The sequence below is a fragment of the Alosa sapidissima genome, chromosome 1 (genome assembly GCF_018492685.1).
Source record: "Alosa sapidissima isolate fAloSap1 chromosome 1, fAloSap1.pri, whole genome shotgun sequence".
In the NCBI taxonomy this organism is placed as follows: domain Eukaryota; kingdom Metazoa; phylum Chordata; class Actinopteri; order Clupeiformes; family Clupeidae; genus Alosa; species Alosa sapidissima.
In genome coordinates this window covers 20,897,243-20,925,118 of record NC_055957.1, presented here as the reverse complement: position 1 = coordinate 20,925,118, position 27,876 = coordinate 20,897,243, and the positions used below count along the sequence as shown (strand labels likewise).

The window sequence follows — 27,876 nt, the reverse complement described above, 5'->3', positions numbered from 1 at the left end:
CCATAAGACACCAAGTAGGCCCAGGACTGAGTCAACCTCTCAGTAGAGCGGCCAGAACAAAGAGCAAATGGACATTTTATGCATGAGTGGGTGTTGGGAATCTTTGTCCATGGCCAGCTAAGACAATACAGATCAAACACAGGTATCCACACATGTAAATTAAATGCAAAAAGCATTCTTTAGAAATGCAAAAGGTTTGGGGAAAAGAAGGGCCCTACAAAGTCAAGTCCGAGTCATGTCCAATTCATAACACCGCTGGTGCTTGTTGCTTAAGGAGGCAGTCAGTGTAAATGCTATGATGTGTTACATTTTTAAGTGCTAGACCCTCGCTTTTCACAGGAATATGTAGGTAAAGGCAGACAGCGAGAAATGGAAAGAAAACTTCCATTGAGTCCGTGACTCGAGTAGGCTAGGCCTACTACAACACGCTGATACACACAATGGCCCTCATTTATCAACTGAGCGTAGAAACCAGTGTAGATCTGAGTGCAGAAATAATCTTACGACAGGCAGCCTCATGTGTGATTCATGGAACTTTCGTATCACTCTACTTCCAGCGTAAGAATAAACGTGTGTTGCAATATTAATATTAGTGATATTAATCCCGTGCAAAGACGACCCTCGGACCCGGACCATTTTACAGAAGGTAAAAGTTGCCGTAATTTCTACTAACTTTGTCCATAATAATTACTGACATGGCGCATTTGTACAGGAATAAAGCCCCTGGTAATAATTACTTTACCCCACGTCCCCAGGTAAAACTAATCCTGTCCGAATAGGCTTTATATGTCCTGGTAAATAATTTTATCTTTCTATCTAGAAGGTATTTGAGCACAGGTCTCTGCCTCTCAAGGTATCATTTATCTTTAAGATGGGCCATTCTCTCACTACAGATTCTGTGTTTAATGACACATGGTTAGTGTGTCTCTGCTGTACTGTGCTACTTCTGTTCCATGACCACAGGACCCCATTTGACCATCTCTCATCTCTTCCTCAGGTACTAGGATATTTTCTGGCCATGACATTTCCTGTTAGTTTCAGTCTTATGTTTCTTCCTTTAGAATCAAACACACTTCTCACACAGTGAAATGGAGCTGGGTATGTCTGCTGTGCTATTTCTTGTGAACGTCCTGCAGACAGGTAAGTTAATTGTTTTAATATCTGCTAGAGTTGGGACTGTTCCTACATGATGCTGTATAGACCTTGTCAACTTGAATCATTCTTAGACATAAGATCTCATTTAGGATTTTGCATCAGTAGTGCTCATAAACTAGTGTTCATAACTTATAGTCATGGACAAATGTGTTGTTAACCTTGGAAGTGTCAGTAGGTTGACTAAAAGCTAAACACATTTTCATGCAATTAAACACCATAGGTTAAACACAAAGGGCCAGATGTACGTACATTTGTGAACGTAGCGTTATCACCGCCATGGACAAACCGCAAATAGCGAACGCTGTGATACCCAAGTGTACGTGGTATTTATCAAACTTTCACTTCATCGGGTAATCTGCGCCTTTCTCCACCCCCTACCGCAATTTACGAACATCCACATCTGAACGGCATAACCTACATACAAGCGCAGTTGAATGAAGTTAAAGGCACACTATGCAGGTTTTTTAGCTTAATATGCAAGTTTTTTTGCTTAATTTACCTTCATTTAACTCGCTTCCCCCTAGCGCCTGTGAGCGGAAAAACTACCCTTTCAAAACTGCGGGCCGGCAGGCCGACTGCCTCAGTGTTAGGAAGTATAACGAGTGTAACGAATTGCTTTACTGCATTCAAATACACATACACGCCAGGCACCGGCTAGAAAAAGGTAGCGATGGAGTTTCTCAGACAGTCGTCATGACAGAGCCAGCGAAAAAGAAGCAAAAACCGAAAAAAACAGTAAGGAAATTGCCAATACTGCATAGTGTACCTTTAACTGATAACAACATTAAAAATAATCAAAGTACAAAGATGTAAAACTGGTGCTCTAAATAGGGATTCTGTTGTCTTTGAAAGGTTCTCTTATTGACACATTTAATGCAATTTGGATTAACACCTGCTTGTAAAAGACGGAAATATTTAGACGCAAAATAGACGTGCGCTTTCACAGGCAGTTTTTGTACATATCGCGGGACGCATACCGTATTGGCCCGAATATAGGACGACGCTGAATATAAAAAGACCCCCCTTTTCAGGATATTTTTTTGGGGGAAAAGGATAAAATAGCATAAATAGAATGTGTGTGTGTGCCTGTGTGTGTGTGTGCTCCTGTGTGCTTGCGCGTGCGTGTGTGTGTGTCTACAACATGTAGTGTTGGTGTGTGTATGTCAATTTGTCTCCATCTCCTATAGAGCCTGGCTAATATGGGATTTTGAGTAGGCTGATAACCTACCGATTTCGATATTTGAGTTATTCAAAAACTGATAACCGATATATCGGCCGATAGTCATTTTTAATAAAATGTATGTTTACATAACATGTAAAAATGTTTCCTATGATTCCTAATGAAAGGCTCTTCATATACAGTAATTTGTTTAAGAAATAAAAGATTGTATAAAATAGAAAGAATAAGAATAAATAGGTCTTTGTTCTGGGATAACCACATCACCATAAACTACATTGTGAGCAGTTTATACTTGCAGTGCCCGTTCAAACATGCTATTCCTGTAGAAAACCCATAGCCTGTAGGTAGGCATGCTTTAAAAATAAGATGATATGGAAAAGCATCATTCCAGCTAAACATTCAATAATGAACACTGAATATTATATTATAATATAATAAATGTGCAGTGAGCAGAATTTCGGCATGGCTGTACGGTGTTCATTTTAGGACATCCTCAGACTCAGGTGTCAGACTCAGAAAAACATCTGTCATCTTCAGACAAAACTGCCTCAGCGTCAGAAAAACCTCTGTCATCTTCAGACAAAACTGCCTCAGCGTCAGAAAAACCTCTGTCATCTTCAGACCAAACTGCCTCAGCGTCAGAAAAACCAGACTCAGGTGTCAGACTCAGAAAAACATCTGTCATCTTCAGACAAAACTACCTCAGCGTCAGAAAAGCCTCTGTCATCCTCAGATAAAACTGCTTCAAACCAAACGGCCTCAGAAAAACATCTCAAAGGAGTCAGTCTCATGCATTTTTGGGGTTTCGGGGGGCCCAGTGGCCCAAACAAATAACAAAATATTTCCGTAAAAGTCTAGTGGGGCTAAATGCCCACCAAATTTCATGTGCCCCGGTGTTTCGGTGTCCCGGGTATCGTTGACCAAAAATTGAGGAAGTAAATGACGGGGAAAAAAAACTTTGACAATCCCTATTCTACATTAAATTACATTAATGAATGATTTGGTATTTTTATAATGCTATGAAAATGCAAAAGATAGACTGTGGTATTTCTACCATTGAATTAACTTTCAATAACTGCATCAACCATATAGCCTGTACGTGTATCTGTACAGTCTTGAAACAAGCAGTTTCAACACTGATCAGCATTGCCTATCAGATCCAGGGGGTTGGAATGAGTTTTCCTTAAATTGATCACATAGCCTACTGCTGGAAAGACAGTTGGCTTCTCCTTGAAGTCTGATGGGCACAAGTTCAGATGCAATGACAGTCCATCATTAAGGCTAGTTTTTAAAGTCTGTGTTTAGCTCTTTAGCTATCTTCAAAGCCTTAAAGCAACACCAAAGAACTTTTCCTCTGTAGCACACACTATTTGTTTATCCAGCACCAGCTTTGCAAATAACAATGTCCACAGACAAGGTAGAATATGTTGCATGATTTTATGAAGGTACGATGTATTGCGACATCAGATGCAAGTCAAATTTGTAGTTTCTATGTCTCATTCCATCGAACTACAGATCCACTACCCGATCCGGCAAACTTACATAGTGCAGTTATAGCCGATAGAGGGCCGAGAAGTGAATGCAGAAAGTGCCGTTCACCCTGTTACGAGTTGATGAACCACTGCAACGATTTTGGAAACATTATTTTAAGGTCAGGGTTCCTACGCAGTATGGAAATCCTGGAAAAGTATGGAATTTGATTTGAGTAATTTCCAGGTCTGGATAAGTATGGAAAAAATAAACAAGGGTATGGAGAAATATTTGTGTTTCCAGACTATTGCATCTACAGTACTAATCACTTCATTCAGGTCATAATAAACCATTCCTACTGTTGTGTAGCTTAAAGGAATTATCCGTAGTAAAATGCACTTTAGATCAATTTACGGATGATTGGGAGTACATACGTTGAGTTGACATCAAAATCATGTCATTCGGATGTGTTTTGAGAAAGTTCGATTTTACTGTTTTGTCAAAACTCGTTAGCCTGGAAGTGACCAGGGCATGTCATTTTGCCTAGTTTTACGCTAATTTTATACCTCTTCTACAGTTCCAAACAACATTACACTTACGTGGTAGTGAGTAGAGGGTCCCTAAAGCCAAACCGAAGTATCCCGAGGTCTTTATGTGGTCGGATAGAGAGTCCAGAATTAATTTCATCAAGCCAGTACCTTTCCGGAAAAGGTTGCTTCTGCAGCTGGCATCTTTAGGGGAAAGTCTGTAGGAGTTGATTGCATCACGTCGTTGCACGACATCACGTCACGTGACATTTCAAAATTCCAACCTGTTAGTAAGCTAGGGTTTGCTGTTGCATACAACTTCATTTCAATTTCGAAAGAAATACTGGACTATGTTTAAAAAAAATAATTTAAAAAAAACGCGACGAAATTGTGAATTTCCAGAGCGTGTTACTCCACACTCGGCAATCGACTCCTACGGACTTTCCCCTAAAGATTTTTAAAAAAATTAATTTATGTGTACATTTAGTGACCATACACCAACAGAGTTTTCTGTGAATATCTTGAGAACCGTAGGGCCTAGGATGACCAATTTTTTGCGTATGTTTGCCTCCAGGGGTCATGTTAACCCATCCCATACGCATACATGCGCATAAATAGATATTCACACACACACACATACATTCATAGTAATCATACGTATGTAATCATACGTAATCATACACACACAGTAGACATATGTACGCATGCATGCATATGCAATTTCTCAGAATTATGAACAGGCAAGATGGGGGTGGGGTTGTATAAAATGTATTTTTACATGTGAAATCTATGAACTAATCATCTTTTGGTACTTGTTGTCTAGCAGATACCAGTGAGAATTGAGTGTGCATAATGCAATTCAGTGAGACAGTTAGAATCATATATGCCTTTCACCTTTTGTTTTTGGCCAGCAGCCAGACCAGCAGATACCCTGACTGTTAATGAGGTTAAGGACTGTATTTGCTGGTTGGATTGGCTGGTTGTATTGCTCGTGTCTGTTAGAACACGAAGAATCCACAAAGCAGTCTTCTTTATCTCTTTAATGTGCCTTCATTGGTTCCATACAATCTTCCAGAAATGTAATGGAGGCTATCTAAGTCTGGGTGGATGCCTTTACGTACAGTATGTGTGTGTGGACTTTAATGTGTGGTCTGTAAATAAAGAAGAAGGACTAAATCAGTATGCTGCATTAAATGACATTAACCTTCACACGATTAGCTAATAACTACATTACATGCAAGCATCGCATATCAAAATGACCGTGGGTATCAAGCAAAGCAACATAAAACCAACACATAGCAACATAAAACTCAGCTTAGCATGCTAACTTTCCGCTTAGCATTCTAATCATGAATAACGGAATGTACACATTTATGGTGACCGCTACAACCTGACTTATCATGTCTGCAACTCTACAAACACTTACTTTTGTATGGACGCACACAATCCAGCACATAAATGTATTTTGGGCACGTAAACTGCAAATTACTTAAACTATTGTTTGACCACGAACTCGTGTCACTCTGAAACTGAATTGAAACTTAACGAGGCTGCACGAGCCAAGGTTTCTAGGCAACGTCAAACAAACAAAATAAGAGTCTTTCGTACAGCCGCCCCCGAATTGCTAAAGCAATTTGCTCTTGGGAAAGACTCATCCTCCTCAGGTGCCGATGGGATCTCCGGTGTCATCAGGGTCCGGGATGGCTGGAAGGCGAATGAGTCGAGTCACTGGCCTGGTATACACTTTGTCTCTGATTTGAATGTCTGCTGACCAGACATGACCATCTACGCTCCGATGAACTTTGATGATCTTCCCGATGGGCCAACTGGCTCTAGGGAGCTGCGGGTCCACCAGCAAGGCCACTGAGTCATCAGCGAGGTCTTCTGTGTTGGCGTGCCACTTCTGGCGAAGCTGTAGAGTGGGTAGGTAGTTCCGTATGAAGCTTGCCCAGAACTGGTCAGCCAGAATTTGGCAGTGCTTCCATCTCTTTCTGGTGAGGCCTTTGTCCATAGGGTACACTACCTGTGGTAAGGCGCCGTCAGGCCGCCCCATTAACAGGACATTTGGTGTCACTGGGTCCTCATCAGCTATACTTGAGGACGTATAGCCTAACGGCTTAGAGTTCAGGATGGCTTCAACTTCCAGCAGGACTGTGCGAAGCACTTCCTCAGCTACTGACTGGGATCCTATCACTTTGTATAAAGCATTCTTTGTTGATCTGATCTCCCGTTCCCAGGCCCCACCGAAATGTGGAGCTGCAGGCGGGTTGAAGTGAAAGGCAATTTTCTACTTGGCAAGGAGCTTCTGGAGTTCTGGGCTCATACTGGTGAAGGCTTCACGTAGCTCTTTCTCACCGGCCTTGAAATTGGTCCCTTGGTCTGAGTAGACTTCTGCCGGCGTCCCTCTGCGAGCGATGAACCTCCTAAGTGCCATCAGGTAAGAGTCTACGTCTATGCTTGGTAGGAGGTCAAAGTGCACAGCACGGGTTGTGAGGAATTTAAAGATAATGCCCCACCTTTTCTCTGTGCGGCGCCCTATCTTGATCTGGAAAGGCCCGAAACAATCAACGCCAGTGGAATAGAATGGAGGCTTAAAGAGTCGCAACCGAGCTGCAGGTAGGTCTGACATCTTTGGCACTGCAGGACGGGCCTTCCACCTTCGACATTTCTTTGCTGTACACGTCGGATAGCTTCTCTTCCACGCAGGATCCAGAAAGAACGCCTCCTCTCTGCGTACACCCGTTCAGGCCCAGGATGACATAGACGAGCATCATAATCCTGGATCAGGAGTTTGGTGGCTGGATGGGAGGGGTCCAAGACGATCGGATGTAAGGAGCTGGAGTCTAGTGCTTCTGCTCTCCGTAACCTTCCCCCTACGCGTATGATCCCTGCTACAGGGTCCAGCTCCGGCGACAGGGTAAGTAGATGGCTGCTGCGCTGTACAGGCTTGCCTGCTTCTAGGAGGCGCAGCTCTTCCTGAAAACAGTCCTGTTGCGCTTGCTTGATGATTAACAACTCTGCTTGCTGATAGATGGAGGCGGTCAGGCTGCCAGGCTGTGCGGCCGCCCCATCAAGCTCATATGCAGTGGCTTCAACAAAGTCCTTCCAGCAGGCATACTGTTCAGCTGTGGAAATTCTGGGCTGGTCAACTGTTGATGTCAGGCCACAGAAGGTAAGCTTACGGTATTCTGCAGGATCCGGTTCAACCACTGTGGATGGCCTGGAAGGCCACTCTTCTGGTCCCTTGAGAAGGAAACCTGGCCCCTGACTCCAGCGGTTTGACTCTGCTAGCTCCTCCAGAGTCTTCCCCCGTGTTATGTCATCTGCGGGGTTCTGGGCGGTGTCTACGTAGCGCCAGCAGCTGGAGTCTGTTAACTCTTGGATTTCAGACACACGCGTGCCTACAAACACCTTAAAACGGCACGATTCTGATTGGAGCCACGTCAACACTGTGGTAGAGTCTGTCCACAGTATGGTCTTGTCTATGGGCAGTGTGAGCTCCTTTTCCAGCAGGCTAGACAACTGTGCTCCTGTAAGGGCACCACAGAGCTCCAATCTTGGCATTGACATTTGCCGCCTTGGTGCGACTCTGGATCTTGCCACGAGGAATGACAGGTAGACTCTGCCATGAGTGTCCTCTGTCCGTAGGTATGCGACAGAGCCATAAGCCCTTTCCGACGCGTCACTGAAGATGTGGATCTGCCTGCTGAGAACGTCAGCTTGAGTTGGCACATAAGGTCGGGGTAGAGATATATGTGGTAGAACCTCAAGCTCGGCCTCCCATTCCTTCCACCCGTGCAGCAGCTCTTCGGGAAGAAGCGGGTCGTCCCAGCCACGCTGTTTATCCCATAGGCGTTGAACAAGCATTTTTGCTCGTGTCGTCGTACTGTCGAGCTAGGACTTTGTACACGTTCCGCATCGTCAGTTCTCCATACTCTAGGGGTCGATGCTTGTAGCCGAGACTATCGGACTCCCAGTGCCAGATGAGTCCAAGAGCAGATTCTGGATGGCTGGCGTCGCCCTTGGAAAGCCAGTGCTCAAGGCTGTTGGACCTGGCTTCGGTGGGTAAGTGACTGATTGCACTTGGAGATCAAAGCCACCAGTGGTGAGCAGAGCACGGAGCTTATCCACGAGCTGCTTTGCCTCATCGACTGTTGGCACACTCTGTAAGCAGTTGTCGACGTAGAAGCACTGTTCTACGGACCGCCGCACGTCTTCATCAGCAACACTGTGCTCCCTCACATGTCGTTGAAGTGCGAACGTGGCGCAGCATGGTGAACAGGTTGTGCCAAATGGTAAGACCTGCCACTCGTATACATACATATAGGATCCTCTCGCCTTATATCTCTCCATACGAACCTGACGAGTGGCCTGTCTTCTGGCAAGAGCCTAAATTGATGGAACATACTGCGTATGTCACCGCTAATGGCCACTGCGTCTTGTCTGAAACGCAGTAGGACTCCGAGAAGAGAGGCCCCCAGGGTTGGCCCAGGCAGTAACGCTTCGTTCAGGTTAAGGCCTCGGCACTGGTACGAGCAGTTGAACACTATACGGTTCTTGTCGTTGTGCTGTACTAAATGATGTGGGATGAACCACGTTTCACTCTCTGTTGTGACATCGGTGCTGAGCTTCACTACTGATCCTGCTTTGACTAGTTTGCGGATCTCCTCACAGTATGCCTCTGCGAATGCTGGGTCCCTAGCCAGCCTCTTCTCAGTGCTCCTTAGACTTGGCATGACCACCTCCTTGGTGGCTTGGAAGAGGGGCATTTGACGTTTGCGCAGCAGAGGGGTAGCGTACCGCAGAACACCATCGACCTCCACGCGTATTGTCTTCGCCTCAAGGATGTCCACCGCCTCTTGGTCCTCCTTTGACCGCATGACTACCTTGTCACTTTGAAACGGCACCACGTCCATCTGCCACAGCCTTTGTCTTTGTACATTTGTCATCAGTTCAGCAGTCTGTGGGGAGACGGTGGTGAACAGACACTGCTGGTGTGGCAGAGTCTGCTGGACTAACCTGGCGGGGCCTTGCAGAGTCCATCCCAGTCGAGTGCGGATAGCTGCAGGTCCTCCTGGTGGGCCCAATCTCACCGGTTCGACTGGGGTGAGCAGGTGCGGGTGGTCGGCACCTATGAGTATGAGGGGCTTGACTCGGTCAAACTGCTTGAGGGGTAGACCTACAAGGTGCTTGTATTTCTTCTGGAGAGACATGATGGGGTAAGACTGCTCAGCAAGGCCAAGACGCTCTGATGTAAAGGCTTGTGTGATTTTAAAGCTCTTCTTTGGCTGAGCAGCGGGAGATAGGTGGAAAGACACACGTGCTCCTCTGAGCACCTGGACGTCCTGCCTTATGGTGCGCAGGTTGAGTTCTTCAGGGGTGCCTTCTAACCCTAGTTGCTTGGCAGCCTCAGGGAGGAGCATGGTGCGCTCGGAGCCATTGTCCAACACTGCATAGGTTTCCAGCTTGCGGTCGTGATGGCTTAGCAGCACTTTTATTATCTTCAGCAGGACCCTTGATGAATCAGCTGGTCTGTCTAGATAGAGGATCTCAGTTGCCGTGTTGACGTAGCAGTTCTCCTCTCTGGGTGGCTCAGCCGTGCCTCTCTGATTGACCCCGTGAAGGACCTTCAAGTGTTTGCCTTGGCACACGTCGCAGAGCCTTTTCAGGTCACACTGTGCGGCTTGGTGGTTCCTTGCGCAACGCCAGCATCGTCTGTTTGCTTTGATCCACTCAGTCACTTGCTCCTTTGTGAGTCTCTGGATGGGTTGGCATTGGCTTAGGAAATGTTCTGAGCTCTCACAGTATGGGCAATAGGGCTTTGCTTTGCCTCTCTTCTCTGATGACATAGGGCGTTGCTGTGTTCGATTTGTGGCTACAGGGGGCTCTGCTCCACGTAGAACAGAAGCCGCATGTCTACTCTGCTTCTTCTCAATCTTTGAGCTGTGCTGCACTTGCCCCTTGCTTGCCAGCTCAACCTCATAGCCTTGGCACCAGGACTCATATCTTAGCCACTCTGCCAGGTCAATCAGGGTGTATGTCGACCCAGGTCGTTGAAGCATCTGACGGCGAAAGTCAGCTCTCATTTCTGGTGGGAGTTTTGTGAGTAGTCGGGCAATGTGCGAGCCGCATCTCAGCTCCACATCTCCGTCGGGTCCCAGGGTCTGGAGCATGCCCACCAGGGACTGTACATGTAGTGCAAACTTCTCAAAGGCTGCAACATCTCCACGCTTCACCTCTGGTGACTCCATAACAGTGGCTATTCTCTTCAGAGCCACATGATGGGGCTGGCCGAACTTCTCATCTAAGGCTGACATAGTGTCGGAGTATGGAGTGGGGGAATTGAGGTAAGAATCAGCTACCAGACAGGCCTCTTCGAGTTTTAGGTGGTCGATGAGGACTTGGTATTTGAAGAGCTCTGAGCTGTCTTCAGGTAGGAGATTCTCAAGGGCTAATTTAAGACGGACGAACTCCATTGGGTCTCTGTGGCTGAAAAATGGTATCTTCGGCTTGGGCCCTCTGTAGACCCTCTCTTCAGACACAGAGGAGTTGAATGACCGCTGATGGCCCATGGGTGAAGAACCATAGCCTGCTCCAGGGCTAGGTGAGTATCTGTAGCACGCACCAGGATCATACGGGGCTCTGTGGTCTGAGGGGGTGAACGATGGGGGGCGTATAGCTGAGAATGGCTGGGATTGAGTAAGCCTGCTAGGTGGCACGGGCCGGCTAGGCGGCATGGGCCTACTAGGTGGCATAGGCCTGCTCGGTGTCATGGGCCTGCTAGGCGGCATTGGCCTACTAGGTGGCATGGGCCTACTGGGGGCATTGCCTGCTCTAGGTGGCATGGGCCTGCTGGGGGTATAGTCTGCTCTAGGTGTGGAGGACAGGCTACTATTTGCTTTTAAACTAGAAGCCGCACTCTGTTTCAGAAGCTGTAGCTCACCCATCACTCTATCTATGGCTGAGACCATTTCTCCTTCATCAGGATGCTCTGATGTCCGGGGTGTTCGCCCTGGTGGTGGTGGCGGCCAGTCGATGTTGGGCCTTGTGTTGCAGGAGGTGGAGGAGGTGGTAGGTCTGGCCATACTGTATGATGAGGCTCTGTTCGGGTTTCAGCTAGGGCCTTCACTGTGTCAGCTAGCGACCTCACATCATCGTGGACATATCTTAGACATGCAATGTCATGTAACATGTACTCATGTGATTCACGCAGTTCCACGTTCTCCTTACGAATCTCCTCTAGCTCGGCCTTACATGCAGCAGCAAAGTCTTCACTTTCGTGCTTACTCCATGTATCATATTCTGCGCGGGGCCTGAGGGAAAACTCGTCCTCTTGCTCGTTGAGGGCTGGGTCCCACTGCACTTGGCGCCTTGAATATGAAGCATGTGGATGTGTGGTGGGTGTCATCTTGACTGTTCCCAGCTCCACTATACATCTCTGTTCGCTCTCCTGTATGAGCATCTCTATCGTAGTCGAAGGAGAATGACGTTTGCCGCTGCCTGTGTCGAGCTCATATTCTTCGAGGTAACGTGGGAGATGTGTCTGTCGCTTAGGACGAACTGCTTCACTTATTTGTTCCATCTTGATCCCGAATCAACACAGTCTCCGGCTCGAGGGACCAAAATGTTAATGAGGTTAAGGACTGTATTTGCTGGTTGGATTGGCTGGTTGTATTGCTCGGGCGTGTCTGTTAGAACACGAAGAATCCACAAAGCAGTCTTCTTTATCTCTTTAATGTGTCTTCATTGGTTCCATACAATCTTCCAGAAATGTAATGGAGGCTATCTAAGTCTGGGTGGATGCCTTTACGTACAGTATGTGTGTGTGGACTTTAATGTGTGGTCTGTAAATAAAGAAGGACTAAATCAGTATGCTGCATTAAATGACATTAACCTTCACACGATTAGCTAATAACTACATTAGATGCAAGCATCGCATATCAAAATGACCGTGGGTATCAAGCTAAGCAACATAAAACCAACACATAGCAACATAAAACTCAGCTTAGCATGCTAACTTTCTGCTTAGCATTCTAATCATGAATAACGGAATGTACACATTTATGGTGACCGCTACAACCTGACTTATCATGTCTGCAACTCTACAAACACTTACTTTTGTATGGACGCACACAATCCAGCACATAAATGTATTTTGGGCACGTAAACTGCAAATTACTTAAACTATTGTTTGACCACGAACTTGTCACTCTGAAACTGAATTGAAACTTAACGAGGCTGCACGAGCCAAGGTTTCTAGGCAACGTCAAACAAACAAAATAAGAGTCTTTCGTACACTGACTTTGCTGAATTACTGAAGCAGGCTTAGTTAGTACTAGGGGTGGGCGATATGGACAAAAAATAATATCTCGATATTTTTTGAGATTTTGACGATAACGATAATTAGTCGACATCCTTTAAAACATTGTTTTTTTTAAAGTCTGAGTTACTTTACAGCTCATTATTTATGAATAGCATCATTACAATAATAACCAATAACCTAACCTGTGACTTTTTAACCAAATCAACCAATGCATTGTCACTCTATGACACATTTCCAATTCTGCCCCCACTTGTGTGTGGCAATGACATGGTCTAGCCAGCTACATTAGAGAAGATGAATAGGCCTAACAGTTTCCCTGAAGCTCCCTGAAAAGTCTGAAGCTGAAGCTCAAGAGCAGTTTAAGAGCAATCATGTAGGCTAACATTCCAAATTACAGAATAGAAACTAATGTGTTAGCTTATGGCTAATGTATATGAGAAATCCCATAGAGATGCTAACGGTTAGCATAATCGGTAAACGTAGATACTTAGAGCGAACTTCAGTCCATTTACAAAAGAGTTACATGAGAATAGTTTACAACTGACTATTAAAATACTCAAAGGCTAATGTTTTCTCTCCATAATACCGTGTGGGAGAAAACGTGACTGTCTCATCAATGCTACTTGAACAGAAGTAGCCGAATGAAATCCCTAGTAGGCTACTCTCGCTGCACAAAATAAACATTTGGCATGCGTGTGACCAGTGTTGGGCAAGTTACTTCAAAAGTGTAATGCATTATTTATTACTTGTTACTGTCATCTCAAAGTCATATGTTACATTGCAATATTACTGTCTTTGAATTGTAAGGCATTACACTACGTTTACATTACTTTCACCAAAATAACAGGAAATATGGATTTGGTGTTCTCAATAGATCTTCATGTGTTCAATGCAGCTCATTACACGGCAGGAGGTGATGTGGTATGGCATAATGACTGAGCTAGGCTTAAGACTAACAAAAGAACAATATAATGGTTGCAGTAATGGGTCATGGGACAATGTAGGTAGGCCCCAAAGGCCAAAGGTCACTCACAACTTAATATAGTAAAATATAGCCAGAGTTCAATTGTATGTTGACTTTAAATGGTTCTCATCATTGCTGGTTGCCTTTCCTTGCACTTACAGTGGTGTAGACTTAATGCAAATAGTTTGAGAATAATGGCTACGATCTTTGTCTGTAAAAGCAGCATTTTAGTTATTCTCACTGCTTGAAATGAGAAGTATAACCATATTAGATCTGTTGCATGAATGGCAGAGATAACTCAAATTCCCTTTCTACAGTCATCTAAACAAGGCAATCAAATTCCAGGACCAGCATAGATTACTTTTTTAATTCTTGGATAATCTTCTCTGGTGCCAATTGAGCATTTCTCAATTTTGGATTAAAAAGCAAAGTAACTTCAGTTACTGAGAATTGTACCGAGTAAAATATTACTGAAATTGTATGTGGTAATGCCTTACATTACTGCATTACAGCAAAAAGCAATGCATTACTTTAATTACATTACTTTTTTAATGCATTACTCCCAACACTGCGTGTGACAACGTTGTTGTGACCCACTAGTGATCACGTGACACTTGCTCTGCTGCAGCCAGGGGCTTCAATGCGTGATTTTGAGTGTTTTTTCCCCATAAGTAATTTAAATACTCGATAATGTCAATTTGCACATCGTTAAAACAACAATCACGATATTATCGCAGACAATATATATATCGCCCACCCCTAGTTAGTACTTGGATAAGAGACCTCCTTGGAAGAGTAGGTTCCTGCTGGAAGTGGTGTTGGTGGCTGGCCAGTAGGTGGCACTCTTCCCTGTGGCCAAAAGCCACCAAACAAATATCAATCCCAATGTCCTATTGCAGTGACAGAGACACTGTACTGCAGGAGATGTTTTCCTCTGCGTGAATGTTACATTGAGGTCCTGACTCACCATGGTTGTTATCCCATGGCACTTATCGCAAAGAGTAGGTGGTTCCCTGATTTGCTTTAATTATGTACACATACATAAAGACACACACACATAAAAACACACACACACACACAAACACACGTAAACACACACACATGCACACACACGACACGCACAAACACGCACACAAACACATAAACACACATACACACACATGCACCCATACAAACACACCTACATACACAAACACAGGCACACACACACACAAACACACACACACACATACACACACACACACACAAAACACATATACACAAAAAACAACCACACACTCAATTACAAACACACAAAAAAGGAACAAAATAGGAAATTAACACAATTTGAGAAGCGTGACTTATTTTTGTGCTGGACTGGGCGGCGGTAAATCTAGTTACAGTATGTTTTTTAGTCACATATTCTAACAATCTCCTATCAATCTGTTGGAAGCGGCACTTTTAGAACCATGGATTTTGATTGTTTGCATTTTAAGACGGTCTTTCTGGGCTAGCCATTGCGTTAATCATTTGATTTTTAAATTTCCATCAAAGCTCCTTCTCAATTGTTGGTTAACTTGACTTTTGAACCACTTTGTTCGAGATGATCTCTCTCCATCATTCAGGCTCGTGACACTGTTGTGAAGAAGGTTGGTGGCTGCTCACTTAATTTATAACACTTGTTACAAAATATCGATACAGCGCCATATACGGGCTTTTCCTGTTTTTTTGTAGGCCGCAAATTTTTCAGAAATATTTTGAGCAAAAAAAAAACCTTGTCTATATTCGGGCCAATACGGTAGGCACTCTTTGAGTTTCCCCTCCCATCTGTTTATGGCAAACTCCCACTTTCCCCTTGACCCTCCTATGAATGCATATGCATGACACGGAAAAACATTTGTCATTTTCAGCTCCCATGACAGTGCGGCCTGTTTGTACATACAGTACTTCGCCATGATTTTACGCTCACAACTCAATGTATGAATGTGTATTGTCGGTGGTGTACTGTAGGTGCTTACTGTACTGTAAGTCAATAGGCCTTTATCACGGCAGCCCACGGGCAGCTGAAGCAGGGCTGTTCAATTTCCTGTTGGCAGGCAAACCACAGGTGTTCCTAAAAACATTAACGAGGCCTCTGGTTGAAGTAACTGTGGCCGAATCTGACACTTAATTAGAAACACACCTGTGCTCACACAGGAACAGGGCTGTTCACTTCCTACTTCGGCTGCCGTGATAAAGGCCTATGGGCCCTATCATGACATTCTAAAGTGCATCGTCACTCGTCAAAAGTCTATTCAAATTTAGTAGGATTTCCAGTTCACATTGGGAGGGGTTTTGTTATCAAAAGTGGAGCGCATGGCGTAACAAGGTGTTGCTGTCTTTTAATCAGTCATATGGGTGTGTTTGGGGCGTAACATCATTTTAAACCAATGAGAATGACATCTCTCATTCCCTTTAACGGCACAACGCGCGATATGTCAAATAAATGCATCAGTATTTTGGCATTCAACGGCGCATTTGAAGGAGGCTGCTTGCGAGACCGTATGAAATAGTCATTCTTAAACCATGCATTACTAAAACCTAGCATAGCCTTCACGCATTTGCACTCGTCTATTATTTGAACTCATTGGCAAAGTGAAACTATAACTTCACCAAGGTGTCAGTCAACGAAGACAGTTCTATGCAGTTACTTTCACTACTGACTGATAATGGGTTACCATCGAAAACATAGGCTGGAAAAAACAACACTTACCCTAATATTGCTCAAATGACTGAATAAAACAACATTTATCCTGCAGATGAGTTGCTTATCTCGTGACAGTGCGTCTTCAGCTGTGCTACATACGTGTCTCTCGCCTCTCCCCTAATCACTTTTAACCGTCATTACCAATTTGCAAATGATGGTGAATAACTACTCATCATGAGATGTACAGTATTTCGTAATATCTTTATTCTAATTATGTTTCCCATTGTAATCGTGCATTTGTAATGCTTTGCATGGACGTGCGCTGGTGTGCGTTCATGAATGATAGAAGGATGGTGCGTGCACCTGCCAATATGACTGTTGACATGCGCTCTTAAAATAGCATATGAACAACTCGCCATTGACTTCTGACCAGGTTTAGGTGGTGTATGATAGCGATTTTTAGACAACGCGCTTGTCCCCTCCCTAGGTTGTTAATTGCCACACCCCTGGGCGCAATGTTTAAAAAATAAACGTGCAAAATAGCGAATTAAGCTTTGCGCGGGTGAATAACGAGCTTTACGCCATGCGCTGGAGCCCAAAATACAGCCCTACGACTGTTACATCTTGGGAGGCATGAATACAATTAATTTTATTTCATTTTCACAGTTTTTCTGATACTACATAAAGTATCAAGAAATGGCACAGAAAACTGTGTTTTGCATTTTGTTGTCCATTTTGTGATGATTTACTGAATGCACTGATTTGAACACAATTTGTGTTATTTGAAAGAACTAGTGCAGTGCCCGTTCAAACATGCCATTCCTGAAGAAAACCCGTAGCCCAATTACATGCCCACAGGTATGCCTGCTTTAGGATGATAGGCAGAGGCGGACAGAGTACACAGCTTCATTACTTGAGTAAAAGTACAGATACCCTTTGCTAAATTTTACTCAAGTACAAGTAAAAGTACAACAGCCAGATGTCTACTTAAGTAAAAGTACTGAAGTACTTGTTTTTAAAAGTACTTGAGTATCAAAAGTACATTTTCTAAATATTGCATTACTGCCACAGTGCTTACATTTATGTACAGAAACGTCCTACATGGAGTAATGAAAAATGTTAATGTTAATACCTTGGAGAATGTAAAAGGAATTGAAAGTAAAATCAAGTAATTTTCATATTTTTACCATGTTGCCAGGGATGGGCAGTATTTCTAATACATGTATATAAAATACGTATTTCAAATACAAAATACTATTTTGTAATTGAAACACTTGAAGCGAAAACTATCATTAACTTGTTCAGAAAATTGAAATAGTCTGGCGAGGTGGGGCCACAGGTTGGCACATTCCCGGGATGGACTTGCTGCGTCTTCATCCATTGTTTCGTCCATGGTTTTGTCTCTTATCTAAATCTGACCATGGAGTTGACTTTGGCGGACAGCTGAAGGTGATTGCTGATAGGCTTTCCCAATCAGTGGCGCCTGCACAATCCAATCACGTTTGAGAGGGAAACAACAAATTGAGGGTTTCCGAGATTTTTCTTTTTTCCTTTGTTTTAGAAGAAGTAACAGGTACTCACGGTTATGGATAGAAATGTAGTGGAGTAAAGAGTACAATATTTGCCTCTCAAATGTACTTGAGTAAAGTCATGAGTACACCCCAAAAATGATACTCGAGTAAAGTACAGATCCCTCAAAATTGTACTCAAGTAAATGTACTCCGTTACTGTCCGGCTCTGATGATAGGGAAACATCATTCCAGCTACAGTAAGCATTCAATAATGAATTCTGGATAATACTGAAGTGACGTCGCTCAAGCCACTTGTTGTCTAGCTCATTTCAATTTGGGACCTTGCAGTCGTAATTGTCGTTTGTTTAGTCAAAGTCTCAAGTCCAAAGTAGTCTGGGCTATTCGAAGCATCAGTTTATTGCACATACTTTTATACCCGTGTTTGTTGGCGTGTTGTTGCAAAGTCCGCATACTATCATCAAAGTGAGACCTACTGTAGCCACACAATAGACATGGGGTGGAGCTCCCCTGAAACTGGTCCCCTTAGAAACAGTGCAGTGCAGCGATAAACGTCCTACGTAAATAAGCATATTTTGAAATATGCATTCAAAAATCTTCAAAATCGACCTTTGTGCCACAATGACACACACACACAGACGCTTCTTGCTTTATAGATAGATGAAATGCTTTTGTTGCATGTTTTAAATGTTTTGTCACTGTTAGAGCCTTTTGCAAACAAAATTGCCTTATTGGCTAGAGCACTTCTGTTAAGGCCTGTGTGTTAATTGTTTTGAAAGTGTGATGTCAGAGTTGACAGAAACATTAAAGCAATTAAGAAAAACTGTAAAACAATAAATAAAAGGTTCCAATCAACTGGAAATCTGACAAACCTTGTGAAAAACAAGGGTCACCAAGTCTCCAGAAAAATCTTGAAAAGTGACCCGCGTGCTAATAGATTATTTAGAGGGCATGCCAGGTAAAAGCCTTTCCTGTCATTCAGTTACAAATGTAAATAGAAGAATGTACTGAATGCTACAATAACTGTCTGGAATCCTGGCCTACAGATAGAATGGAATTTGTGTTCCTGGCAAGAAACATTCTACAGTAAGTGGGTTTGGCGTACATATAAGAACGACCTTACAGAAAAGAGCCCCATGGCTAATGATAATTATGGTGAAGGGTCTGTGATATTGTGGGGCTGTTCAAAAGCATAAGGAACCTCATTGGGGTGCATAGCAGAGCCCCTGCTTAAGTTGGTCATGATTGGATAATTCAGCAGATCAATGAATCAAAATAGATCAAAATAAAAACACAAAATCAAGCTTCTGCCATTGCTACCTCAGTCTTCTGATCTAAACTCCATAGAAAATCAGTAGGGTGAGTCAGAGAGGGACGATGTGAGCAGGCAGTAACCTCAGCAACTGACAACAGACTGGTGGATTAATTTGTTTTCGAGCTGTGGCTTTTGCATTTGTGCTGTGGGTTTTTGTGCTGTAGACTTTGTATTCATGTTGGGACCTTTTTGCATATGTGTTGTGGCTTTTGCTTTCGTGTTGTGACTTTGCATATGTGTTGTGGCTTTTGCGTTTGTGTTGTTTACTGAGGACTGTAAGCAGTAAAGGTATACATACGAAGCCATCCTATTTCATTCTTCTTCTAACTTTACATAAATACATGCACGCTTATTACACGGCAGTACCTACTAGTGGTGCAATATAATAGTATTGCATCCCCAGCAATGCAGCCTCATCCCATGCTCTCCAACGGCCACCAGGGCCAAACCCCTCTCTTATTGCCCATTCCTGTCCATGAATGGTGCTAAGATATATGAATCTCTGTGCTTGTTGAACTGTCTCTTGTGAATTCCACCATTTCAAAGCTTTCACAACTGGAGCTCTGTTTAATCTTTTTCACAGCTGGGTCACCTACTTCTGTGTTCAGACAAACTGGAAGATCCATCACTCTGGAATTTCACCAGCAGCTAGAGAGAGGACATGTAGATATTATTAGGTGGCAGTTTGGTGAACAAAATATTATGAGCTACTCTCCTGTTAAGAACCATTTGAAAAAATCCTTTCTTGAAGGCAGAGTGGAGTTCAATAATGAGACCTTCTCTCTGGAGGTGAAGAATTTGCAGAAGAATGACAGTGGAACCTACAGAGGACAGATAATAAGCATTTCAGAGGGGGACGTTCTGATTAATTACGAGCTCTCTGTTCTGGGTAAGAGTAACAGGGTGTATGATACTGTATGATTTCATGAAGGCTATTAAACCAAAGATCCTCTTTAACCCTCTCTGATTAAACATTTCTTCTACCTTTCTCACATTTCAGTATGATACCAAATACATTTATATCATCAATGTATCTTGTAATGCAAATGTATCTTTCAAAATTAGTGTGAGCATGTGTGTGTATTTGTTTGTTTCAGATCCAGTGGAGGCCCCTGTCATGGCTGTTGTCTCTAACTGGTCCAGCAGTGACTCCTGTGATGTGACAGTGACCTGTAGAGGTCGTGACCTCTCTCTGACCTCCTCCTGTAACAGCAGCAGCTGCTCTCCAAAGGAAGGAGCCTCCACTGACTCCACCCTCACCCTCTCAGTCAGAGGAGGTGTTGTCCTCTGTAACTATAGCAACCCAGTCAGCTGGAAACATGCTACCTTGCGAATTAAACCTCTGTGTTCAAGTGATGCAAGTAAGTTAGAGAGGTTCGGACACAGGATTCATCTGTGTAACCATGGCAGTCACATCATCTGGGACAGTGAGCTGAAGACAGAACAGAGCTGTTCATTTCATTTTAGTCATTTCATTCAGCATGCTTCCATGCAGCCAATAAACGGTGTCAAATCACTTTATTGGAAATAAACCGAATATATGTGTCTTGTAAACACCTTATTCTGATTGAAATAAACTGAAAAAGGCCACATTCGGTTTACTAATAAACCGTTTGCACACCCTAGCATATGCCTGTTTTAAACAGAATATTGGGTCATGAAAACACCTTAAACGGAATATGCTCCCAGAAGGAAGAAAGTTGTAGGCCTGCACATGCTCAATTCGTACAGAATTAGGATAAAATGAACGAATTGTCTCTCATGCACTTTCCTAATTATGGAAAGACAAGGAGACAAACTTATGTTTTGCAATCATGCACATGTCATGGAGTTCATAGACGGGAGAAAATGTTGTAATAGCAACGTTTTTAAAAAGATTTGTAAAAAACTTAATGAGGCTGTATCGATGTACGCCCGAACAAGTCAAATACAAGACCCTGAAGACGTTGCATCATGCAGCCAAAAGAGGGAATTCCCCCAGCGGAGATTTACATCATGATGTTGGGAGCCTATTTGTAGGCTGCGTCGCTGACTTATTCAGAATAATGTTGATTGCTAAGTAAACAGGAATATGCTCAAAATGTGACATTCTACTTGCTTGTAAACAGGTTAAACGAAATATTGACATAAACGAAATTTGGGCAATAAACTGATTCAAAACGGTTTATTCCCGGCATGAAAACGTGCTGATTGATTGTTCAAAACAATGTGGAAACAGAATGATTGCAGAATGATTGCAAATAAGCGTTCTTCCCATTGCATATTTGTATTGTTATTAGTGATTGTGACAATGATCATAGTGATGACGAGGAAGAGGATGTTGTGTATTAGGCCTTGAGAAAATGAAGATGGGATTTATTTATTACAATGAAAATAACAATTGCCACAATGAAATAACAAATCTATTATAATGAATTATAATTAAATTAAAACTAATTATACATTATGGTGAGAACATACATATGTGAAATATTTAAAGTATATGTTGTGTATATACAAATATAGTATATTTGTACAGTGTGCATACAGCCATGGTGGAGTGATTAAGGCACTGACATTTCTGTTCCCTTCCCTTCTATACTCTCAGAAACTCCCTCCATAACAATTGTGGTAGTTATTGCAATTGTCTTTGTTGCCAGCATTGCAATATATGTGTATCAACAAAGGAGCCGAGGTGGTGAAACAGGAACAGCAACAGGTGAAGAGACATTTCTACAGGAACAGAGGCATTTTTTAGCATCACATACAGTAACTTTCACTGGGGTTCTGAAAGAGAAGTGATACTCATCATGTACTTACAGGTCCAACTCAAACCGAATATGCTGAGGATACGGTGTGCAGGCTATTTCCCTCTCTCATCTTCTCACGGTCACATATATAAACTTATACGTCTACGATACTGTAGCATTGGTGGTGGTATGTGTCTGCTGTTTGTGTGAGTGCCCAGAATGCAGCGAGATTGTAAGTGTGAACGCTATAGTGTGTAAATGTCGGTTATTGTGGTCATATTTGCATTTACCATAATGTGGACTTGGTAGCATGTCTAGTCACTCTTTGGTTGTACCTAATGTGTTATCCTCGTGTTGATGTGAATGATTACCCTTGTGTGTGGCATGTATGGTTGTGACCACCCTCGTGTTTTCCTGTATCATTGTCTGTGTTTTCCCCTTTCTATTAAACAAAGCTACGGTGAGCAAGCCATCTTGTTTCTTGTCCACGTCACAATACAAACCCAGACAAAGACCTACTCTTGGCGCATAAGACTGATTTGTGAATGAAACCCAGTGTCCATTGTTGTAACTCTCTTTCTGTCAGTAATTGGACTCACAGTGCTGGTGTGTCTCTGTGTCTGTGTGTAGCCACCTTCATCTCCAGGGTCCCCTGATCCAGGAGCCTCCACATACAGCACTGTGCATGATACACAGCCAGATACAGCTGAGGAGAGTCCTTATGATGAGGTGAACCCACACATACACTTATCCATACATAGTGGTTAGGAAAAAACTAGATAGCTCTGCATCAATATAATGTATCATGTTGATAACTCAAGGCATCATACTGTATGTTGAATATGCTTGTCCTTTAATGAGGCTCTCTAGATCCCTATAACCCAACACAACCCTGTCATCATGTGCCTGTAGATCTGTCTGCAAACCCTTGATGTAGACACATCCTCTCTGGATCCACTCAAAAACCCCAGCAGCAATGGAGGAGTCGTTCCTCAGGTAAACATTTACAAATAAAAGTAAAGAAGAACCAATCATTATTCACGATACACCACATTGCATCATTGTCATTGCATTGTATGCAGATGACAGAAAAATTAAAAACGTTCTATAGGCTACATAAACATAAACAAACGTAGAAAAGATGATTTGTATTTCGTTTATAAAATATCATATAGGCTACATATGAGTCTTCATGCAATCATGTGATCACCGTGGGAACATGCACCATTTAGTTATCTTTGCGTCAAAACCAAAATAAGTGACGTCCATCTGCCCCAGAATCTGTGCCACTCACCAGGGTCAGACGACCTCTCACTAGGTAGGTAGGTTATGAGATATTGCATCCATACTCAAGCTGTGATTGTTAACTGTATAGCTGATGATACACTGGGCAATTTTTGAGCAACACAGTGCAACTAATGAGGGCAGACTACAGACAACTAGCAACTTTATTAGCAAAACCACCGCTATTTAGCTAAATCCCATTCAATCTCAATGGAGTAATGGCAGCTAATAGTTTACTGGAAAAAAACAATGTCTTCTTAACTTTAGCAAGTAAAAATAGAAGTTAGTTGGTTTTTTAAGCATTTGATGAAGTAAAATGTCCGTTTTGGGTTTCAACATACTTAGCAGAGTGAAAAGATATACGAAGCTTTTCTTTTTCCCTCGCTTCACTATCGTGACCCTGGGATCTTTATTGAACATTTCAGAAGCTCACAGATGATTGGTCATGTGATTCATTGCTAGCACTCTGATTGGATGGTCTCGTTGCCCATAAATATCCAAATCGTTCAGATAGAAATTATGTTGCCCAATCTCAATGGGAGTGTCGCTCAGTAACAGCCCATATTATTGTCCCATGATTAATCACCTTAAGGTAGAAAATATGTCAATAATAAACAGAATAAATGTAAACGAGTTCTATAAATTCCAGACAATACCATTGCTACTTTTTACCATATGGTGTGGCAGTGTCCAGAGGTCAATAGATTTTGGCATAGTGTTTCATCCATCATGTCTAGTATAATCAAAGGACCCATCCCTCTCTCACCATGTTTGTTTCTACTTAATGACACATCATCCCTAAAGCTAACTATAAACAATAGGTGTCTTCTTCTGGCTGGTCTGACAGCTGACAAAAGAATGATAATCTGGCGCTGGAAACCACCGCATGCATTGTCAGTGAGGAAATGGCTTTCTTCTTACCAGGATATTGCTCAGCTAGAGCTTGTTTACATTATGCCAAAACCTCTAATATTGTTTGCTGGTCAGAGCTATTAGAGAAAATAAATGAAATGATGTAGATAAGGTCAGGTGGATGGATGGGTGGCAAGGGGAAAGGGTTGAGAGGTGTGTGTGTGTTGCCCCCTTTTTTCCTCTCCTCCTTTTTGTTTTTGTTAATTGTTCAATACCTTGAGCGAATCATGTTAGGGGTTGGAGGGTGGGCTTGGGCTGGATGGGTTGGAGGGAGGGGTGATATGGGGAGAAGGGAAACAGGCATAAGTAACACTTAGTTAAGAATAAGTAACAATAATAAAAATAAGAATAAATAACACTTCACTGTGCCTCTGTTATATTTTCAATGCTGCTGTAATCAGCCTAATCAGTTTTTTTTTTCTTTTCCTCTTGTGAAGGTGTTTCCACTCCAATGTGTACACAATGATTGTGATTGATCACAAAAAATTTAAAGTGACTGGCATTTAGGTGACACTTGTATCCAAAGAAAAACAAATTTGCATAGTAAAGGCATAGTATAGCAGTGTACCCAGCACAGGTCTGAGAGCTCTGTGGTATTAGAGAATAGGTACAGTATGTTTACTTATTTTCATTTGGATGAGATTTGTGAAGGAACATGGGCTGCAATGTTGATGAGTTGCTGTGGCCAGACCCAACTACGGGACAGGATACACTCATTTACTATAAATCAATTTTTCTCACAGACTTTTGATCTTCTGTTAAAATGCAGTTTGTGCAGCATATTTTTTATTCATATTAAACACCCATGGGTAAACTATGAGTTCTGTGATCATAATATAGTGGACTGCGCCATGCGGTATCAGATTTTTAAAAAGGCATTCAGAACGTGTTTGATGATGATGGAGGTTATTGTCCAATATTTATAACAATACCAATGGTATTACTGTATTTTCCAGACTATAAGTCGCTCCAGAGTATAAGCCGCATTAGTGAAAAAATGTGTCATGAACAGGGAAAACCATATATAAGTCGCACCGGACACTTACAAAATCTAAAACCAAAAACAGAGACTATGTAACTGGACTATTGAGGCCAAAAAGATTAATGTTAATGAAGACGAAGAAGTGAAGGCAGCCAAGAGGAGGGCCGGAAGGTAGCCTAATTGTAAAGCAAAAGATTCACTGAACAAAAATGCTGATGGATGGGTACATGAAAATGTAACTAAAAATGTGGAGAATGCAATGCAATCAAGCATTTTGAGCGATGTGTAGTCACAAGCTGGCAGCAGATTAAATGCTCACGCGAGAGAGAAAAATATGGTTTTAAAAGGACGTGACCAAAGCTGAGGCAAGCCAGGCGATAGGCCTATAGGCCCGACGGTAATTGTAAAGCAATTTATAAAAGATTCACTGAACAAAAATGCTGATGTGGTACATGAAAATGTAGCTAAAAATGTGGACAATGCAATGCAATCAAGCATTTTGGGCGATGCGGAGAGACAAGCCGGCAGCAGATTAAATGCTCACGAGAAAGAAAAAGATGCGGTTTTAAAAGGACGTCCAGACCAAAGCTGCAGCAAGCAGGTGATATTTAGAAATTTATTTCACAAAATCCAAGACCAAGAACAGTCAGACTATGTAACTCGACACATAGAGGCCAAAAATATTGAGAATTCTAGAGGGAATGTTAATGAAGACGAAGGAGTGAATAGTGGCAAGAGGCAAGCCGAAGGCTGGCAACGAGGGCCCGACGCTAATTAATTGTAAAGCAATTTACAAAAGATTCACTGAACAAAAATGCTGATGTGGTACACAAAAATATAGCTAAAAATGTGGAGAATGCAATGCAATCAAGCATTTTGGACGATATATTGGCACAAGTAGGCAGCAGAACAAATGCTCGGCTGGCCACCTCCGAGAGAGAGAGAGAAAAAAAGATGCACATTTAAAACATACATTTCTGCGCAGGATTGCGGGTATTGTGCAAGTTATTAAGTATTGCGCATAATAATAAAAGTCCTGCAACTCTAGCCATCATAATGTGAGAAATTCCCACACATTTTACAGCACTGTCTAATCTAATAATGGGCAGGACCACTTTGCGGGTGCCTCTCTCTCTCTCTCTCTCTCTCTCTCAGCAGGATTTGTCACACCCAAGTCAAATTGTAGCCGAGCCGAATTGTAACGCGAGAGAACATGGATGTGTTCTCCATTTGAGGAACATTATAATCGATTGCGGAAGTGAACAGACAGCAGACACGGAGCGCATAGTAGGCCTACTTTCACTTGTCATGTTTTCATTACATCATTACGTGAAAGATAATTAGTAGCACAACAGCGATCAAATATTACATGGCAGTGAGTTTTGTTTTCAAATGTTTTCATGCATGTCTAGATAACGGGTGAGGAATGTTTAGGAAACAGATATCGTAAATCCTTAAATTATGGCTGGGGTCTTTTATTTAGGCTGCGCAAAGCACAGCATCTTTATTTGGGGCATTATTTGTATTCGAGGCAGCTACAGACCTTTATTTTTTACATGGTGCGTTTTATTGTGAGACAGACATACAGTAGGAGCGGCATACCGGTAGGCTATCAAAAGCAGAAGATGTTCAATTTGGGATTTAATTTACATTTGTACTGTTTGATTATATTGCTAAATATCGGGACTGATGACCACTGAAATCTGTGGGGTATTTGATGGTTCACTATTAAGTTTCATGTATGAAAGAGTGTCAGGATTTCCATCCGCTTATTGCGAAATAAGGCATCTGCTTTCATTCATTCATGGAACGTGTGCTGTGCTGCAATGGAAACCTTATTCTGTATAGCCAAAGAGGTCTACGATAGGCTGAATTTAGTTATTTTTTAATTATGCATGATTTACTTTTTTATAAAATTTGTAGGCTGATGATGCCTGGCAGCAACAATTGTGTAGGTTACTGCTTCAGCCTATGGCAAGCTCAGAAGGGGGCGGCATGCGACTGGTAGCTTGAGAGCAACGTGTTGGAGACTCATGGTGTAGGACAATGACTTTTCATTGGCAACAATATTAAACCAACCAACCATATAAAATATTAAGAAGAGCTCTTTCATGAATTAAATTGAATTGAGGATTTAGGTATGCACGTGTGTTTCAGGCATAGCGTAAGCACTAATCTCTGACTGCACAGAATGTTTCATGTAGGGTTCATGTCAGTTAATATGAATTAACATTTAAAAACATGTATATTTTTTCATATATAAGTCACACCTGACTATAAGTCGCAGGACCAGGCAAACTATGAAAAAATGTGCGACTTATAGTCCGGAAAATATGGTAAATGATTCCTAGTGTTGATGAGTGTACATATTGTGAATGTGGATAATACAGTGTTAATGTTTAATGTTAAAAGTTGCAATTGGTGAATAAACTATTTTGTGAGGTGGATAAACTCTATTTCTGACATTTCAGAGGTGGATAAACTGCATTTACTTGCGTTTAGCCTCCACTACATCCCTGGTGACAAGTCGACGCAGAACAATAAATCAGCCTCGTTGACTCCTGTAATATGTAGGATGGCCTGTAGGGGGCAGCATTCTCTGAATCTCTCTCTCCAGTTGGTAATGCCCCATCACATCAAATGCTAATGTGTTTCTTTATGTCTCCTTGCATCCTCCACCACCTGCTCCATGCAGGATCCCCCTCAGCCAGACGCAGACCTCTATGCCACAGTGAGGAGGACCTGAGACCACAGCTGCAGAAGAGGCCACTGCTGCAGTTCGCATGTACATCATACATTTCTGGAAATTGTGACTGTAATAAAATTAAGGCCTACAAGCAA

General features: G+C 42.6%; 1 protein-coding gene across 4 annotated transcripts; it reads left to right on the top strand.

Moving 5' to 3' along the window:
• Positions 1–1,034: 1,034 nt before the first annotated feature.
• LOC121715668 (CD48 antigen-like) lies at positions 1,035–27,876 on the top strand. Of its 4 annotated transcripts, none has more exons than XM_042101560.1 (8): positions 1,035–1,140; positions 19,880–20,017; positions 20,226–20,489; positions 21,716–21,826; positions 21,930–21,961; positions 22,488–22,586; positions 22,770–22,853; positions 27,731–27,876. In XM_042101560.1, exons 1-8 carry the CDS (start codon positions 1,089–1,091, stop codon positions 27,779–27,781), a joined length of 831 nt encoding a protein of 276 aa, XP_041957494.1. In that variant the 5' UTR covers positions 1,035–1,088; the 3' UTR covers positions 27,782–27,876. The 4 variants fall into 4 exon arrangements, 3 of the variants coding, with proteins under 3 accessions (XP_041957494.1, XP_041957490.1, XP_041957506.1); XM_042101556.1 differs by having other exon boundaries at positions 19,712–20,017; XM_042101572.1 differs by lacking the exon at positions 19,880–20,017.

Coding starts and splice junctions, on each gene's coding strand:
- LOC121715668 (XM_042101556.1), top strand. CDS start 1,089: ATGGAGCTGGGTATGTCTGCTGTGCTATTTCTTGTGAACGTCCTGCAG. Junction 20,018..20,225: donor TTACGAGCTCTCTGTTCTGG/GTAAGAGTAACA, acceptor TGTTTGTTTCAG/ATCCAGTGGAGGCCCCTGTC. Junction 21,962..22,487: donor CCGAATATGCTGAGGATACG/GTGTGCAGGCTA, acceptor GTCTGTGTGTAG/CCACCTTCATCTCCAGGGTC.